At 57.3% G+C, this 18,262-nt stretch overlaps 5 protein-coding genes across 5 annotated transcripts; 3 read left to right on the top strand and 2 right to left on the bottom strand.

Moving 5' to 3' along the window:
- Positions 1 to 2,363: 2,363 nt before the first annotated feature.
- COL26b_001456 (uncharacterized protein) lies at positions 2,364 to 5,625 on the top strand (the record flags this gene model as incomplete). Its single annotated transcript, XM_053174405.1, has 3 exons — positions 2,364 to 2,984; positions 3,086 to 5,024; positions 5,078 to 5,625. 3 exons carry the CDS (start codon positions 2,364 to 2,366, stop codon positions 5,623 to 5,625), a joined length of 3,108 nt encoding a protein of 1,035 aa, XP_053041715.1.
- A 1,006-nt stretch (positions 5,626 to 6,631) lies between these two features.
- On the top strand, positions 6,632 to 8,997 carry COL26b_001455 (uncharacterized protein; the record flags this gene model as incomplete). The annotated part of the gene is made up of 5 exons (XM_053174404.1): positions 6,632 to 6,742; positions 6,794 to 8,280; positions 8,329 to 8,532; positions 8,589 to 8,676; positions 8,728 to 8,997. The coding sequence occupies 5 exons, from the start codon at positions 6,632 to 6,634 to the stop codon at positions 8,995 to 8,997; spliced, it is 2,160 nt and encodes a 719-aa protein (XP_053041714.1).
- Positions 8,998 to 9,479: 482 nt separating this feature from the next.
- COL26b_001454 (uncharacterized protein) lies at positions 9,480 to 10,529 on the bottom strand (the record flags this gene model as incomplete). Its single annotated transcript, XM_053174403.1, has 4 exons — positions 9,480 to 9,877; positions 10,031 to 10,112; positions 10,238 to 10,364; positions 10,501 to 10,529. The coding sequence occupies 4 exons, from the start codon at positions 10,527 to 10,529 to the stop codon at positions 9,480 to 9,482; spliced, it is 636 nt and encodes a 211-aa protein (XP_053041713.1).
- Positions 10,530 to 11,500: 971 nt separating this feature from the next.
- On the bottom strand, positions 11,501 to 14,042 carry COL26b_001453 (uncharacterized protein; the record flags this gene model as incomplete). The annotated part of the gene is made up of 2 exons (XM_053174402.1): positions 11,501 to 13,797; positions 13,982 to 14,042. 2 exons carry the CDS (start codon positions 14,040 to 14,042, stop codon positions 11,501 to 11,503), a joined length of 2,358 nt encoding a protein of 785 aa, XP_053041712.1.
- Positions 14,043 to 15,964: 1,922 nt separating this feature from the next.
- On the top strand, positions 15,965 to 18,131 carry ATM1 (Iron-sulfur clusters transporter atm1, mitochondrial; the record flags this gene model as incomplete). Its single annotated transcript, XM_053174401.1, has 2 exons — positions 15,965 to 17,999; positions 18,052 to 18,131. The coding sequence occupies 2 exons, from the start codon at positions 15,965 to 15,967 to the stop codon at positions 18,129 to 18,131; spliced, it is 2,115 nt and encodes a 704-aa protein (XP_053041711.1).
- Between the last annotated feature and the right edge of the window lie 131 nt (positions 18,132 to 18,262).

Genomic DNA, 18,262 nt, shown 5'->3' with positions numbered 1-18,262 from the left:
TTCTGCGTCAAGTTTGCGGCTCTTTTGTTTTCTTGAACGAATGCCGTCGGGGATGGCCGGTCCTTCGTTTCTGCATGGCTCCTCTTCACTCTTAGAGGTAGAACCAGAGGCAGAGAGACACAGACTATCAGACGGTGGCGGTAATGGCTTCAGTTTGGCGGACACTTTCCGCTCAGCTCACCACCACGGCCAACGCAGCCAACACAGCCAACGCGGCACATGTGAGTTGAGTAGTCTTACTTGGCTTGGCTTGTGGCCGTCTCAGCTCACTTTTGGGGCAAGTGCATCCGGTGTGTTGTGCGTTCTAGACGCTGTTAGCGAAAGCCTGCCGCCGGTCCCAATGGTTCAACCACTCGGCTGGGAGCGCAAAGGGGATTACGAAGACTTCACTATTTGTCTCTTTGGGTATCCCGTCCGTCCCCCTGGTTTTTGCTTTACGTACTCAGTCACCAGCATCTCCCCCCTCGGCTGTCCCCTGTTTTCTGGAGAAGATGCAGAATGATGCGGGTTGAGAAAAAGCACGCACAGCAGAGAGCTCTCGGCCATTTTTGAGAGATTTTGGCATATTTTTTTTTTCTCTTCTGCTGTTTGGTTGCATCACAAAGACATCATCGGGGCACACAGACAACGGCAAGCAGAGGCATCAACCCGGCAGCATGTCGCTCAGCGGTGCAGCACGCAGGACCGGTGCTCTACCTCCGGCGCAGCAGTCCAGGAACAGCGCGGTCTGAGGTCCAGCTTCGACCCAGCTTGACCCAGCTTTGACAGCCAGCGAACAGGGGGCGCCCCCAAGACGAGCCAATCCGGGTGCTGTGAATTCGTCCCGTCCGAACCAGGGGGGAGCCCTTTTGGGGTGCTTCTGCCAAGTTTTGGGCGAGTAGCTCGACGAGTGGGCAGTACTGCGTCATATGTATCGCCACATGCAAAAGCAGGAGGCCAGATACACCGAGAATACCTCCCGAGCGCGGACCAGCTACCTCGACGATACTCATGCCACCACCTCTCGCGCGTTCCAGCAGCTTCCCCTCCACACCACCACCGAAATAGCAGTGGTCTGGTCTGGTCTGGCCTGGCTGCCGCTGTCAGTCTGCTGTGCCGCCGTCAGTGCCCTGAAGCTGGAGGCGTGCTGGGTCGAGCATCGTGGCTGTCTAGCTGTGGTACAGAGTGTCGGTCTGTCGACAGCCATCTCCGAGACACGGAGCTAGAGAGGAGAGGGGTAGAGACGAGGGAAGTAGTCGGAATTGGGGAAGACAACTCGAGGAAAGAGAATCTGTCCTCTTTCCAACCTCTCTTCGACATCTCCAGATCGAAAGACAGAAAGACAAAAGACGACAGACAGACGACAGACAGCAGCAGCGGACTATATCCCTGAGGTGCGGTGTACAAGCAACTACCAAGCAATACACCACCGCGACGGCAGCCAATCACCAAGCTCGTCCCACGCAGCTGTGGACTCGCTGGGCTTGTCAGTCCCTCTTCTGGGTCTCTGGAGTTCTGGCCCGGGCCAGGATTGGGGGCATTGGGGGTCAGGATAGGAGCAATTCGTCCTGAAGAAGAGGGGGGCCAGGTTGCAAAGTACCCTGCGGCCGGGGATACGGGGCGAGATACATTCACGAGATAATCAGCATCGACATCAGCATCGTGTCACGGCTCGGCGACGCGCGCAGCAGGATCAGGATCAGAGACGGATAGACCTTTCGAGAGTCCGCACTCTCTCTCTCTCTCTCTCTCTGTTGTTCTCTTGCTTGTTCTGTCAACAGCAGCAGAACAAGACAGAAACAGAAACACAAAAGCAACGGCAGAAGAACAGCAAAAACATTACCCCCCGACTGTTGTCTGTTTCTTCACCCCTGGCGCCAACCCCCCCGTCTCCCACATCGCTCACCGTCACCGTTGTCGCCTGGACTGCCTATTCCGATACGGCTTCAGGTCCAGGTCCAGGTCCCCGGACTCTGTCTTGTCTCTCTGCTCACCGTCTGTCTGTGTCTCTGTCAAGAGTCGGGGCGTGTGCAGCTGGTTCGCTCGGCTCGGCTGCTGCAGTTGTCGTGTGTTTTCTGTTGAACCTCGAGAACATCCATTTCATTTTACCCCGGCTTCTCCCATTTTCAGTCTGTTGGTTGTGCACCTTGATCAACAACGCAAGTTGGTGTGCACGGGGATAGCTTCACTCCATCGTCGTTGATCTTTGTTTTCTCTACCTTGCCTTACATCTCTTCTTACCTTACCATCATCTCTGTCTACAACTGTATCCCCTCTTTTTACTCTTCCCTGCAACCTGTTTAATCTGCTGCCCGGTTCCTCGACTGGCCGCTAAGCCCAAACCATTCGCGTCCGCACCCGCACCGCACCCACTGAACTGAATCATGAGCAGCCAAAACCAAAAGCCAGAAGCTGGCTCATCGGCAAACTCGCCCGCAGTGGGCGACCAGCAGCTGCGGCACACGCTCAACAGCCTGAACCCAGCGCCCGTCAACCCCGCCAACCCGGTGCTGCGCAGCATCGCCCTTTCCGACGCCGTGACGCCGGGGATTCACCAGCACACCTACACCTACCGCGACTCCCCCGAAGAAGGCTCCTCCCGCGCCGCCTCGCCCTCGTATTTTTCCATTTCTTCCACCTCCCACCACAACACCAACACTCACACCAACAACACCACCAACGACGACGACACTCACGCCGGCGACAACAGCAACACCAGCAACAGCCATCGCGGTGGCAGCAGCAGCAAGGTCGCCTTTGCTCCCTCCTCCTCCACACCCCTCCCGGCCACGACGCCCTTCATCGCCGGCCACAACCTCCCGACGTCGCCAGGCACCGCCATCGGCAAAGACATCCTCAAGCGCATGACGCTCGCCGCCATGGGCCGCCGTGAGTCGCTGTCGCAGATTCGCGCCTCCAACCCCGACCTGCAGCTGAGCGGCAACATCATCTCGGCCACCTTCAACATTCCCCATTCTCTCAAGTACCGCAAGGGCTCCGACTGGGTAAGACCGCACTCCTCTCCCTTGGTGTGCTGCTTGCTGCCTTCGTCAATTGACATTGTGTGTGCGAATAACCCCGCTGACATCATCACCACCACCAACAGGAATTGAAGCCTCGCCGCGGCCAGTCCGCCCTCTTCGACTCCTTTGCTTACCTCTCCTCCGACGAGACCCCCTGGAACCACACCGTCGTCGCCTGGACCGGCGAGATCGACACCCCCCAAGATGTCCTCTCTCCGCCCGGCACGCCCCCGGCCACGACCGTCCACTTCTCGAGCCTGAATACCCTCTCCGCTCCCGTCCCGATCGATGGCGACGCCCGCCTGCCGACCCCTCCCCCGACCGAGGGCCTCTGGCTGCCCAAGGAGGACCAGGTCCGCCTCGAGAACCAGCTCGTCCACAACCGCACCATCAAGACCGTCCCCGTCTGGCTGTGCGACGACAACGAGCAGCAGGACGACGGCCTCCTGCTCAAGGACCAGAGCCGCTGGCGCCGCTACGCCGAGCACGACCTCTACACCCTCTTCCACTACAAGCAGCACGAGCCCACCGACGGCCGCAAGGAGCGCCTCCAGTGGGCCGACTACTACCGCATGAACCAAAAGTTCGCAAACAGCATCATCGAGCTCTACAAGCCCGGCGACGTCGTCGTCGTCCACGACTACTACCTCATGCTGCTCCCCAGCATGCTGCGCCAGCGCGTCCCCAACATGTACATCTCCTTCTTCCTCCACTCGCCCTTCCCCAGCTCCGAGTTCCTGAGATGCCTGCCGCGCCGTAAGGAGGTGCTCGAGGGCGTCCTGGGCTCCAACCTCGTCGGCTTCCAGTCCTACAGCTACTCCCGCCACTTCTCCAGCTGCTGCACCCGCGTCCTGGGCTTCCCCTCCGACAGCGGCGGCGTCGACGCCTACGGAGCTCGCGTCCAGGTTGGTGTTTTTCCCATCGGCATCAACGCAGACAAGTGCGAAATGTACGCCTGGACCGACGCCGTCACCGAAAAGTACAACGCCCTGAAGAAGCTGTACGAGGGAAAGAAGATCATCGTCGGCAGGGATCGTCTTGACAGTGTCCGCGGTGTTGCCCAGAAGCTGCAGGCGTTCGAGCGCTTCCTCGAGATGTACCCCGAGTGGCGCGAGAAGGTGGTGCTCATCCAGGTCACCTCGCCCACGAGCATCGAGGAGGAGAAGGAGGACCCCGAGAACCGCATCGCCACGCGCGTCAACGAGCTCGTCATGCGCATTAACGGCATGTATGGCAGTCTGGGCTTCTCCCCCGTCCAGCACTACCCCCAGTACCTCAGCCAGGACGAGTACTTTGCCCTCCTGCGCGCTGCCGATATTGGCCTCATCACCTCCGTCCGCGACGGCATGAACACGACCAGCATGGAGTACGTCATTTGCCAGCGCGAAGGCCACGGCCCCCTCATCCTCTCCGAGTTCAGCGGTACCGCCGGCAGCCTCAAGGATGCCATCCACATCAACCCCTGGGACCTCAGCGGCGTCGGCATCGAGATCAACAACGCCCTGACCATGACGCCCGAGAAGCGCATGGCCATGCAGGCCAGCCTCTACAACCACGTCACCACCAAGAACGTCCAGAGCTGGATCGACCACTTCATCCGCAAGCACGTCCACGTCCTGGGCACCCAGAAGAACGTCGTCGCCACCCCTCTCCTCGACCGCGCCCTCATGCTCAAGACCTACCGCGAAGCCGGCAAGCGCCTCTTCATGTTCGACTACGACGGCACCCTCACTCCGATCGTCCGCGAGCCCAGCGCCGCCGTGCCCTCGGAGCGCGTCCTTCAGACTCTCAAGGCCTTGACCAGCGACGAGCGCAACGCCGTCTGGATCATCTCCGGCCGCGACCAGGAGTTCCTCTCCCAGCACCTCGGCCATATTGCTGGCCTGGGCTTCAGCGCCGAGCACGGCAGCTTCATGAAGAACCCCGGTTCCGACGAGTGGATCAACCTGGCCGACGAGTTCGACATGGGCTGGCAGTCCGAGGTCATGGCCGTGTTCCAGTCCTACACGGACAGAGTTCCTGGTAAGTAATTCGAAACCTCAAGCGAAAACGCGTCAGATTGCTAACGTACCCAGGCTCTTTCATCGAGCGCAAGCGCTGCGCCCTCACCTGGCACTACCGACTGGCAGACCCGGAGCAGGGCCTGCACATGTCACGAGAGTGCCACAAGGAGCTCGAGTCGACGGTGGGACAGAAGTGGGACGTCGAGGTCATGGCCGGCAAGGCCAACCTGGAGGTCAGACCGACCTTCATCAACAAGGGCGAGATAGCGAAGCGCCTTGTGCACACATACAACTCCGCCCCTGCGACGGACAAGCACCCCGGCCGGGTCGAGTTCGTCCTCTGCCTGGGCGACGACTTCACCGACGAGGACATGTTCCGGGCGCTCAACGGCCTGTCGGGCAACGAGGTCGAAAACGAGCACGTCTTCACCGTTACGGTCGGCGCGAGCACTAAGGTTACGCTCGCGAGATGGCATCTCCTCGAGCCCGAGGACGTGGTCGAGTGCGTGGCGCTGCTCGCCGGCGTCGGCCTCGGCGGCGAGGCTCACGAGCACTTTGGTCAGGTGAACCTCGCGGCCCTGAGCACGGTGGAGGGACACATTCCCGAGTCGGAGAAGTGACTGAAGCGAAGCAAGCTGTGAATGGGATGGGAGTCATGCAGCCGGGAGTAAGGATAGAGGGCATCTTTTTGAATTTTTACCAGACGGTGTTTTTTGTGTTTTGATATCGGCAGCCGATGGACGGCAGACGTCGAGCAGGGAGAGGCAGGCAGTGCAGTTTAGTCGACACACACACGAGGCATGATGCATGACGGGTTAACCAGCATCGGAGCGGGATGGCCCGACAGATACAGTGGCCAAGATGCATATAGACTTTTTATTTATTGTATCGTTCCCTCACTGTCACGAACCCGGCTTATAGTGACATTGACGCCCATGCCTTTCACGTGTTTCCCGCTGACACATGCGCGCAGAGAAAACAGACCCAGAAAAGAAGGTCACATTGCTTCTGGGATCGTCGTCGGATCGGCCGTCGTACCTGGCAGCTCGGCCGACGCCGAGAGAAAGTCAATTGGAGACGCTGGCGCTGGCGAATCATCTCGCGGCGATTTTCAAGTGGCTGAAGTGGGAAAGGGTAAGCTGTTCGTGAGGCCTTGTTGAGTGCAGTGCCCGACCGAGCATGTTTGCGCAGGTTGATGATCCTGGTCCTTTGCATGGGTTGTTCTTGGCGATGTTGGTTTGGGAGGTGATGTTTTTGAATGTGAGTGCATTTCTTTTGATTTGGTTCCCTACTGTCTGCGTTTGGTGGATAAGAGCTACTACAGATACGACTTGAGGACCTGGTTTCTCGTAATGCTGAGCAGCTATCACAGCCTGGCGAAATACCCCAGCCCGGAAGACGACAGAATCGGGACGATGCCGCTTGCGACTTGCCTCTCCGAGGTTGGATTGTCTGCAGGAACGAGCGCAATTGCACCCTTGATGCGGGGCAATAGATTACAACGGCGGGGCGAACTTGCGCGATGAGAAGGTGGTGATGGCGCACGTCTGTCAGTATTAAGAGGCGTGACTCCCGTCGTCACGATGATGGGATGCCAGTGTTATCCACGGTGCATCGACAGACAAGATGCGGTTTAATGTTCTGCTTCCGGCCCTGACGTTCATCGTCGGGACTCTGGCTCAGGATGAGGAGGACACCCAGAACGAGCCCAAGCGCTTCATCGTCGAGTTCACTAATGTGAGAGCTCCCACACTTGACATGTCCGAAAGCAAAGACTGACCAAAGCAGGGCATCAACACTATAACAAAACGCGACGAGCTCGCTTCAGAAGAGGGCATCACCGTCCTCAAGACATTCTCCTCCTCGCTCTTCTCCGGCGCCGCCGTCGAGACGGACACCCACAACCTCGACTCCCTCCGCACCCTGCCCGCCGTCGCGGCCGTCTGGCCCAACAGCTACGCGCACCTCGTCGCGCCCGTCAAACGGCAAGTCGCTGTCGAGCCCGGTGCTGCGGGGAGCTACGCCGTGCACTGGGCCACGGGCGTCGACGCGCTCCACGAGCAGGGCGTCCGCGGCGACGGGGTCAAGGTCGGCGTCGTGGATACCGGGGTGTGGTATAACCACTCAGCCCTCGGCGGCGGGTTCGGGGAGGGGTTCAAGGTTGCGGGAGGGTGGGATCTGGTCGGTGATACGTGGGCTGTCGGGAGCGTGAAGACGCCTGATGGGGACCCGGTCGATCAGCAGGGCCACGGGACGCATGTTGCGGGGATTATTGCTGGAGAGGCGGAGACGGGTTGGATGGGCGTGGCGCCTGGGGCGAGGTTGTATGCGTACAAGGTGTTTGGCGCGGGGGATGGAACGGATACGGCGACGCTGATTGACGCGTTTCTAAGGGCGTATGATGACGGGATGGATGTGATTCATGCGAGTATTGGAGGTAGGGGCGGGTTTGCGGAGAACGCGTGGGCGGTGGTGGCGAGCCGGATCGCGGCGGAGGGGGTGGTGGTTACCATCTCCGCGGGCAACTCGGGCAACGGCGGCGCGTATTACGCGAGCAGCGGCAGCTCGGGGGAGAATGTGATTGCGGTGGCGAGCGCGGAGGTCAAGAGAAACGAGGGCGGGCAGGTGATCCAGCCGAGTTACTTCACGAGCTGGGGCGGGTTGTATGATTTGAGCGTCAAGCCGGATATTGCGGCGCCGGGGACGGATGTGTTCAGCACGTGGCCTGGGGGCGATGGGAACGAGTTCGTGCTGCTTAGCGGTACGAGTATGGCTGGACCGTATGTTGCGGGCGTGGCGGCGTTGTACGTCTCCAAGCACGGCGGACGGGATGTGCACGGCAAGGAGTTTGCGAAGGATCTGGCGATGAGGGTCGTCTCTTCCGGTGTTTCGTTGCCGTGGCTGCTGTACGGCGGGGGCTCGGATGAGGCGTACCGGGCACCTTCGCAGCAGGTCGGCGGCGGGCTGATTGATGCGAGGAAGGTGTTGGGATACGGCACGAGTCTGGAGTTGACCAGGTTCGGGCTGAATGATACGGCCAACTTTCGGGCGAGCCAGGGGGTGACGGTGCGGAATGGCGGGAACGAGAGTGTGAAGTACAGCTTTGAGGTGGAGAGCTGGGCTGGGTTTGAGATGCTGAGGCCGTTTGATGCGAAGGATGTAATGGAGACGCCGAGGATGCGGTATCGGCCGGAGATGGTGCCGTCGAATATCACCGTGACGGCGGGGGTTCCTGAGGTGTTCGAGTTGGGCCCCGGAGAGACGAGGAAGGCGGAGTGAGTCCATCACCCACTACTGGGTTGGACAGTTGCTGACGATGGCAGGTTTGCGTTCGAGATTCCGCAGGGTGTCAATGAGACGGCACTCCCGGCTTATGGTGGCCGAGTCCTGGTCAAGGGGAGCAACGGAGAGACTGTCGCTGTTCCATTTCAGGGGCTGGCATTCGACTTGAAGGAACAGATGCAGAGCGCCTTTCACGGCACATATCCGTGGTTGAGATCTACGAGTGCTTACAGCAACAAGACGACGTGAGTACGAAGCGGGCAAGGTATTATGATAATGTTGTGCTGATCGACCATCACAGATTCAACTTCAACACTGCCACCGGTTCGCAAGACTTCCCCATGATGTTCATGAAGATCAAGTGGGGCACCAGAGAAGTCAGATGGGACGTAAGTACTCTCTCAGTTTCGTGAATCGTAGCACACTCTGATGAAAATTAGATCTATGAATCCGGCTTCGAGAACGAGCGCGACTGGGAGTACCCGCCTGTCCCTAGACGAAAGGGGTACATCGGGTCGGCGACGTCGTGGTCTTCAGCTGGCAATGTGGCAAGCTTCAACCCCGCTCGTCATAATGCCAGCGATACCTTCTCCTTCCCGGTGACGGACCAAGGCCGGAATGCGTTGACTACTGGCGGCTTCACGACGGCCTATTACTGGTTCGGGAAGATGGCGGATGGCACGCAGATTGCCCCTGGCAACTACACGTAAGTCGAACTCCCGGCTTTTCCGCCGAAAACGATACCAATGGGAGATGAGGCTAACATTTGGCATAGCATGAGGTTCGCTGTATTGGTCCCATTCTCTGGCCCTCTGGAGGCAGGTAGTTGGAAGGGACTGACAACTGAGTTTACGGTTCTGCCAACCGGGAACACGACAGTTGCTCGCAGATGGTAGTAATCAGAAATGGGATCAAATGTTGCAGCTTTTGTATTAATTAGCAGACTTGCTTTGAAGCAAGTAGGTATTTGCGGCTGAAGTATCATACACGCGCTCCGTCCCCATCTAAGACTGTGCTGCAAATAACTAGTTGTGGGTGAAAAGAAGAGAAGGCCAAGCGAAAGAAAACCGCAACGAACTACTTAACGCCAAATAACGCCAAATTCAGCCAGGTGCAGATGAATGAGTCTCTATGACCTGATAGAGCATCCAACCACATGCTCCAATCGTAAATATCCCCACCGCGTCATCGCTCACTGAAGCCTCGTAGTGCCGTCCTTAATCAGCTTGAGCATGGCATCAGTGCCGAACTGGTTGTACTCCCTGCAAAGAGTCTTGTACTCGCGCATGTTGATCGCCTGCTTGCGGACGAAGATCTTGTCCAGGGTGATAGCCAGGAAGGCGTCCTTCAGCTTATGCTTCTTCTCATACTCAGTGTAGATACACCGGCCAGCGTCAAGCCAGTCCTGGGGGTTGAGGGAGAAGCCCTGGGCCTCCGCGAGGCGGCCGTTGCGCGGGACCACTTTGTTGGTGAGGTAGTCCATGACCTCGTCGCAGAGGGCCTGGACGTTGAAGTAGTCGCCCAGGATCCAGAGGCGAGCGCAGTTGTGCAGGATGGTGTGGGCCTTTTCGAAGGGCTGGAAGTTCACCTCTGTGTTTTGTTTGTCAGGATAAGTGGATGAGAAAGGGGGTGGACTAGGTAGGGAGATAGCAATGAAGAAATGCGAAAACAGTGACAAGGACGACAGGGACGACAAAGAGGGGCGACAAAGACGAAAATGGCGCCATGAGGAGGGAGACTTACTGCCCAGGTAGATGAACCTGATGAGCTGGTCAATCTCATCAGCCGTGTACTCTGTGATCTCGACCTTGCTGATCTTCGCCTCCTTTGTCAAGTTAGTATTGGACATGCATGGCATTGATATGAAGATGCACTCAATGCTGTGATTGGATGGCGTACCCAAAAGTTCAAAAAGGAGAAAAAGGGGTAAAAGGGTGAAGATGCACTCACTGGCCAGTTGTTCAAGAGAACAGACTTGAAATAGGAGGAGCGCGTGCAGAGGATTGTCTTGTGGAGGTTCCAAGACTTGTCTCCGCAGATGACCATGCAGTCAGACAGGATGCCTGACATGAGGAGGCTAGAAAGGAATACAAGTTAGAAGCAGCATGAACAAAAAAGGTAGCACGCGCTAAGAGTTTTGCTCATGTGGAGGAGAGTAAACAAAGAATGGGGGAACTCCGTTTTGTGAATGGGACGTTATGGAGGAGACTTACTATTGATCCTGATCTCCGAAAGGGCTCATGATGATGAAGATTAAGGTGTGATTTGGCTTGTGAAGTTGAATATTATTCCTGGAACCCTGACTCAGTTGGTCTTTTGTGTTGGAGAGCGTGCGGTCTATATGTGAAGGTGTATACGTCCTTTTGTGAAAGTATTGTGTGTTGAGGTAGAAGAACGAAGACTGTGACGTCGAAGATGAATATAAATAGCTGGCGGCCTAGAGGCTGTAAGCTGTTCACTGAGTCAACGGCAACGGCAGCTGCGATCCGTTCTCGAGCTTGCCTCGTCTTGGGCTTAATGAACGATGGCTTTGAGCTTGGGCTTTTCCAAGGTGTTTGAGTGTCTGAATTGTAAAAGTCACCTTGTAGTATTAGGGTGAAAGAAGTGATGTCTTCCAGGTCGCTCCTGTTGTGGGGTGTGGTTAGGATGTGTGGTGGGAGGGGGAGTAGTTGGAAGCGACACGTGGGTGGATTGGGAAGTTTGATGGCTTGAAATAGGTCTCCGACTCTTGATAATCGGCGGGAAGAACCTGTGCTGCTTTGGGATGGCAGGAGGAACCGGAAGGAAGTCGCGATGGGGGTTGATTAAGTTTGCTCCCACACGATCTCGGAAGTTGACGTTTAGATGTTGAGGTTAAGAAATATAATACTGAATCACTTTAGTTGAAGGTGCGCAGCAGTTGCTAAGAGAGACTTGGGGACAGGCTTGGATTCTGGAATAGCTAAAACTGCGCACATCATGGAGTTAAGTTAATAGTGAACAGCAGACCCAGACATCACTGAATGGTACGTGAGCCACACAAGGTTGACATGGAGTGTCGTAGACGTTTTGAAGATTGAAATCAAATGTTTATAAAACAACGCTTTTGTCTAAATGCTGTTCTATCCAACGTCAGGAACAAGTCTAAGGTATCTATATGTCTAAAAACATGTACATGAAGAAACGGTGTAGTAGTCAATCATCAAGGAAAGAGTCCTCCTCTGCAAAGACAATCTAAACAGTGATCTGGGCAGTGCCGCGAATGTCGCGGGAGCTGGCACCGACGGAGAAGGTGTAAGTGCCCTTGGCGACGGCCCACTGCTGGGCGGTGGTGTCCCAGTAGCTGAGGTCACGGCGGCGGAGGCTGAAGGTCACATCGCCAGACTGGCCGGGGGCGACGTTGACCTTCTCGAAACCACGGAGGACACGGGTAGGCTGGGCAGCCTCGGCGGGGAAGGTGACGTAGAGCTGAGCGACCTCGGAGCCCTCGATGGCGCCGGTGTTCTGGACCTTGGTCTTGACGCTGACGACCTCGTCCCAGAGATCGGCCTGGCCACCGGGGAAGAGGGCACCGGTGGGGTACTTGGAGCTCAGAGCGGTCTGGTTGGTGGCGGTGGCATCGACCTTGTCGTAGGAGAAGGTGGTGTAGCTAAGACCGTGGCCGAAGGGGAAGCGGACGGTGGTGTTCTTGGAGTCGAAGTAGCGGTAGTCAATGTAGACGCCCTCGGAGAACTCGCAGACCTCGGTCAGGCAAATCTGGGCAGGGTAGTCGGTGGCCTTCTTGGCGATGGTGTGGGTGACCTTGGCGCTGGGGTTGACGTCGCCGTAGAGGACGTCGGTGATGGCGTTGCCGGACTCCTGGCCGAGGAGGCCGGAGTAGAGGACGGCGGTGACGTTCTCGTTCTCGATCCAGGCATCGAGGACGCGGGGGCCGGCGGTGTTGACGATGACGACGGTGTTGTTGCAGTTGGAGGCGACGGAGGTGACCATGGCGTCTTGCTCGTCGTCGTAAAGGAGGCTGCGGTCACCGCCCTCGCCGGAGTAGGAGTTCATGAAGACAAGGCAGACCTCGGAGTTCTCGGCGTAGTTGGAGAAGGAAGGGGTGGTAGCGGTACCCTGGCCGAGGTTGCCGAGGCCACCGCCGCCACCACCGCCCATGCCGCCGCCGGTGCTGTTGCCTCCACCCATGCCGCCTCCGGTGGTAGCGTTGCCGGTCATGCCGCCAGGGGGACTGCCGCCGCCGCCTCCCATGCCACCAGAAGAGGTAGAGGTGTAGGTGTTGTTCAGGAGCCACCAGATCATGCTGTTGTCCTCAATGGCGCGGGCAGTGATGGCCTGGAAAGGGGTAACGAGGTAGGGCAGGGACAGCTGGCCGGAGCCAGTGCCGGAGGCAAGGTGGCCCTGGTAGACGTCGGAGTCGGTTCCCTGGACGCTGAAGGGCTGGTTGGGTCCGGCGAGAGCGGGGCCGGCGTGGGCACCGAAGAGGGAGATGGTGCGGGGCTTCTTCAGGGGAAGACCGAGCCCGGAAGTGTTGGAGTTCTTCAGGAGGACGATGGACTCCCCGGCAACCTGGCGGATGAGCTTGGAGTGGTTGCCGCGGACGTCACGGTACTCGGTGGAGCTGGAGACGGTCTCGGGCTGCTTGCCGTTGTCGAGGCCCACGGAGTAGTAGCCGATAACGTTCCGGATGGCCATGTCGTCGAGACGGTCCTGGGTGAAGCTACCGTTGTTGATGCCGGCGTTGAGGATGTCCTCAGTCCAGTAGTTGCTGGAGCCGTAGTCGAGACCAGCGTTGGCGGAGCCGTAAGAGGTGGACTGGGAGTTAACATCGGGGAAGACGAGACCAAGGAAACCCATCTCCTTCTTCAGGACCTTGCTGATGAGGTCGTTGTTCTCGCAGCAGAGAGTGCCGTTGACACGGGTCATGCCGCACATGACGGCCATCATACCGGACTTGACGCCGTCGGCGAAGGGCCAGGAGTAGAGCTCGTGGATGGTCTTGTCGTCGGCGTTGGAGGTGTAGACGGCGGAGGTGGTGGCGGAGATGCCCGAAGAACGGTTGGTCTCCTGCTCGTTGAGGAGGAAGTGACGGCCTCCGGCAATGACACCAGCAGAGTTCATGCCAGAGATGGCCTTGCCCATGGCAATACCGGTCAGGTAGGGGTCGGCGGCGAAACTCTCGGGGGTACGTCCGCCGTAGGGAACACGGCCGAGAGGGCCGGGCTCGGGTCCGTTGATGAGGTTGTAGCCCATGCCGTAGAACTCGTCGCCGATGGCTCTGAACTGCTGCTCGATGAGCTCGCGGTTCCAGCTCATGGTCAAGGCGTTGGCCATGGTGAAGCCGGAAACATAGAAGGCGTAGTTGATACCGGAGACACCATCCTTGTTAGCGAGAGCAGTCCAGGAGCTGCCACTGGTGCTGTTGCTGGTGACGCTCTGGCCGGTGATGATCGAAACCTTGGCGGCGTTGTCGAGGGTCGCGACGAAGGCCTTGGCCTTTTCGTAGGCATTGTTAAAGTCACCTAGCTGGACTGAAGATGATGTCAGAGCCAAAGACTGGAAACTCGGGGGTTATCAATAATACCATATCCGTCAGAGAGAATAGCAGAGGTAGAGGTGGAGGAAGAGTTGGAAAGAGCGGAAGTAGAAGAAACGAAAGTAAGCGCCGCAAGGGCGCGGGATGAGAGTGAAACTCTCATGTTGATCCAAACGAACGGCAATAGTCTAAAGAACGGATGATGGGGTGAAGTTGAAACTCTTTCGTCTGAAGATTCATGATTCGAGTTTCAGTCTCTGCTCAAGTATTATATACACTTCTTGGCAACTCCATTGCCTCGCTGCGCCGACGTCCGTTGCGCGGCCGCTGGGGCGATAAGGCCGAGATGTCGGCCAGTCTAGTTCACGATCGCAATGACAGCGCCCCATCGTGGTGAGCTTCCACGTCCCCCGGCCCGCCACGAGGAGCGCCACAATAAATTAAGGCTCAGGGGCGGATCTCCATATAACCTCATTGTCGGCGGATTTTCTGGGACGTTGGCTTTAAAGCACCCGGGAATTCCGGACAGTGAAACATAAATAAACGAAAACAGTCGAGAAGACGTTCATGCCAGGCCGGAAAATCCGGGCTCTTTGTATGTGCGGTTGCTCTTCTGCCCACATACCGCAGCGCACAGAGTTACGCGGCGACGCGTGGCGGCTCCGTAAACGGGGCCGGACGGGGACACCTTATTATGCTGTTCCCTGCAACCACTCAAGCATCATATCTATGTCCGGCCAAAAGCCATCGGAAACCGGCCGCTGACATATCGTCTACCGCATTTCGACATCTTTGCAGGGTTAGCTCCGAGTGTTTGGGTATTTGAAGAGTGGGATGCCGCGGCTGGATTGCCTCGAGAGACGGCCGGGAAAGACATGAACAACATCATGACGATGGCAGCACGGCACAATGTTGCCTCGAAAAACTTGCCGCCGTGACGCAGCCCGATTCGTAGATGGTGGCCTCCAATGAGTGTCCCCGCTGTACGGCCGCGCCGATAATGTGATGGAGACACCCGGTTGCAGCCGATGAAGTGCCCGTTGGAGCAATGATCGTTGGTTTACTGAGATTAGATGAAGGAGGTGGCTGGAACACAACGGCCATCCCGGAAAGGTCGATGAGGAAGACTGGATGAACGATAAGGCAGCGGGAATGCGGCACAGTCCATCTCCAACGGGCTCTAAACCAAACAAGCTCTCGGCAATCAGAGTAAACAACTGCGCGTGGCGCCTTGGCGAAGTCGAGAAGGCTTACCGTAGCTGCGGCTCACTCACGATATGTGGGTGCTCGGATGGCCTTGTCCGCATCCCAGCCCCTGTCTGCCGGCATTGCAGGCTGCAAAATTGCGTAAAATTAGAAATCTGGTAATCTTGGGTTCCATGTGCAGATCACTCCGATTTCTCCGAGCGGCTTGTGAGAAGAGATTTTGCCGTTCTTTTCTGCCCAGTTGACACCATCGCAGCACTTATTCTACGGATGCACATAGAAGAGCATCACAGCAGACTCTCATACTCGGGCAGAATGGCGTCCGCTGTTTGCTCATGAGCTCAATCTCAGTGAGAGCCATTGAGCATGGTTGATGTCATTTTTGAGAAAAAGCATCTTCAAAAGACGAAGCCATTGATCTCGGAAGACTAAAACAACGAGCCAACACCACTTGAGGCCTGTGGTTGAGCTGCACAGTTGAGGATGATAACTCTCGGTGTGGCAGCTGTTGACCGAGAATGCACTCGGTCGCAATCGGTGAGAGACCAGACACCTCTCCGGCTCCAAGGTGTGGGGCCAATGGCAGTGGCCGTCAAGGTGCCTTAGGCGCCGCCAATTGCATCATTCCGACCGAGGAGCTCGAATAAGCCGAGCCGCTGCTTGCGACGTTTTCGCGTTTTGGTGCACAATCGCCGTCCAACACCCCCCGAGACAACCGGATTCTCGTAAATCTCTCTTCTTCACTGCCAAACGGTCTTTTGCCTCCTTTTCTGGACCAGATCATCCGCAGGTCGTGGTAAGTTGCGGCAATTTCCTACCCCTCCGACGATCGCAGACCTCCTTCGGCTCTCCTTATCGATTAGCTCGGCTCGACTCCCGTCCTCCGCTGCGACTGACGCTTTTCACGCAGAGTCAAGGAGGAAGATGATCGTGTTGCGGCGCCGGGCACGATCACGATGATAATCCGAGCCGTTCACAAGGCTCCATTGGCCTGCCCTCGAGGCCTCGGTCACGCGAACCTCTGCCGTCCACCATGGCTCCCTCAGAGCCCGCGAGCCCCTGTTCGCATCTTCCAAACCAGCGCCCCTGCGAGACGCGAACAACCCAAGACCCCCGCGACGACGAAGCCCAGCGATGGTAGCCCTAAGGCGACCGCTGCGAAGGCCACGCAGGCCAAGAAACCCCCCGCCGACCCCCTTGCGACACCCGAGAAGAATGCCCAGGAGCAGCGCAAGGCTGACTGGGCCATCATGAAGGAGATGTCGAGATACCTCTGGCCCAAGGACAGCTTGAGCACCAAGGTCAGGGTCGGACTCGCCGTCTCCTTGCTGATTGGCGCCAAGGTCCTCAACGTGCAAGTCCCCTTCTACTTCAAGAGCATCGTCGACGCAATGAACATCGACTTTGGTGCGACTGGCGGGACGGCAGTCACCATAGCAGGAAGCATGATTCTAGCATACGGCGCAACAAGAATTGGAGCTACGGTCTTCCAGGAGCTGCGGAACGCGGTCTTTGCCTCTGTGGCCCAGAAGGCAATTCGCAAGGTGGCCTGCAACGTGTTTGACCATCTGCTGCGGCTGGACCTCAGCTTCCATCTGTCCAAGCAGACGGGTGGCTTGACGCGCGCAATCGATCGAGGAACCAAGGGTATCAGCTTCTTGCTGACGAGCATGGTCTTCCACATTATTCCCACGGCTTTGGAAATCTCAATGGTCTGCGGTATCTTGACATGGCAGTACGGCGCCAAATTCGCCGCCATTACGGTGCTTACCATGGTTGGCTATACGGCTTTCACAATCTGGACGACGGCTTGGAGAACGAAGTTCCGAAGACAGGCGAACGCAGCCGATAACAAGGCGTCTACGGTTGCTGTGGACTCTCTTATCAACTACGAGGCCGTCAAGTACTTCAACAACGAAAAGTTTGAGGTTGCGAGATACGACCAGGCACTCCAGGCATACGAGAAGAGCTCGATCAAGGTCGCTACCTCCCTGGCCCTCCTCAACAGCGGTCAGAACATCATCTTCTCTTCCGCCCTGACGGCCATGATGTACCTGGCGGCGAACGGTGTTGCGCAGGGTAACCTCACGGTCGGTGATCTCGTCATGGTTAACCAGCTTGTCTTCCAGCTGTCGGTGCCTCTCAACTTTCTTGGATCCGTCTACCGTGAACTGCGCCAGTCACTGCTTGATATGGAGACTCTGTTCAACCTGCAAAAGGTGAACGTCTCCATTAAGGACGTGGCCGATGCTAAGCCCCTGGCCCTTTCCAAGGGCGGAGAGATCAAGTTCGAGAACGTCACTTTCGGCTACCACCCCGATCGCCCTATCCTCCGTAACCTGTCGCTTACTATTCCCGCTGGCAAGAAGGTGGCAGTCGTCGGCCCTAGTGGTTGCGGCAAGTCCACCCTCCTTCGCCTGTTGTTCCGATCCTACGATGTTCAGTCCGGTCGCATCTTCATCGACGACCAGGAAATCCGCCAAGTCCAGGTTGACTCCCTCCGCAGGTCCATCGGCGTTGTTCCTCAGGACACTCCCCTGTTCAACGACACTATTGAGCACAACATCCGATACGGTGACATGTCTGCTCCTCAAGAGCGCGTCATTGCTGCTGCCCAGCGTGCGCGCATCCACGAGATCATCGAGCGCTTCCCCGATGGATACCAGACCAAGGTCGGAGAGCGCGGTATGATGATTTCTGGCGGTGAGAAGCAGCGCTTGGCCGTCAGCAGACTGCTTCTGAAGGATCCCCCTTTGCTCTTCTTCGATGAGGCGACTAGTGCTTTGGATACCCATACCGAGCAGGCGCTCATGCTCAACATCAACAGTATTCTCCGCGAGAAGTCGCGGACCAGTGTGTTTGTCGCGCACAGATTACGCACAATCTTTGACGCGGACTTGATTATCGTCTTGAGGGAGGGCAGTGTGGCTGAGATGGGTACTCACAGGGAGTTGATTGATCGGGGCGGACTGTACGCCGAGCTTTGGAGTGGTAAGTTGGTCCCAAGTCCATCTCGTGGCGTTCATGCTGACACCCGACGAAGCCCAGGAGACTTTGTTCAACGCAGATGGAGAGCGCGAGGTCGCAGAGGAGGACGCGCAGAAGCCACCCGCTGGTCGCTGATCTTTGAGTTTTTTGTTGAATACCACTTACCGAAAAATCGAATTCCATGTTCACAGTTATCGCATCTTGTGAGATCTTTCATGTGAACTATCTCCGACTTTCTCAAGCATATTGAGCTTGATGATGGGGCG

Source organism: Colletotrichum chrysophilum (assembly GCF_026319265.1).
Source record: "Colletotrichum chrysophilum strain AFK26 chromosome Unknown scaffold_6, whole genome shotgun sequence".
NCBI lineage: Eukaryota > Fungi > Ascomycota > Sordariomycetes > Glomerellales > Glomerellaceae > Colletotrichum > Colletotrichum chrysophilum.
The sequence above is the reverse complement of the archived record's forward strand: the minus strand, read 5'-3'. Positions and strand labels throughout refer to the sequence as shown.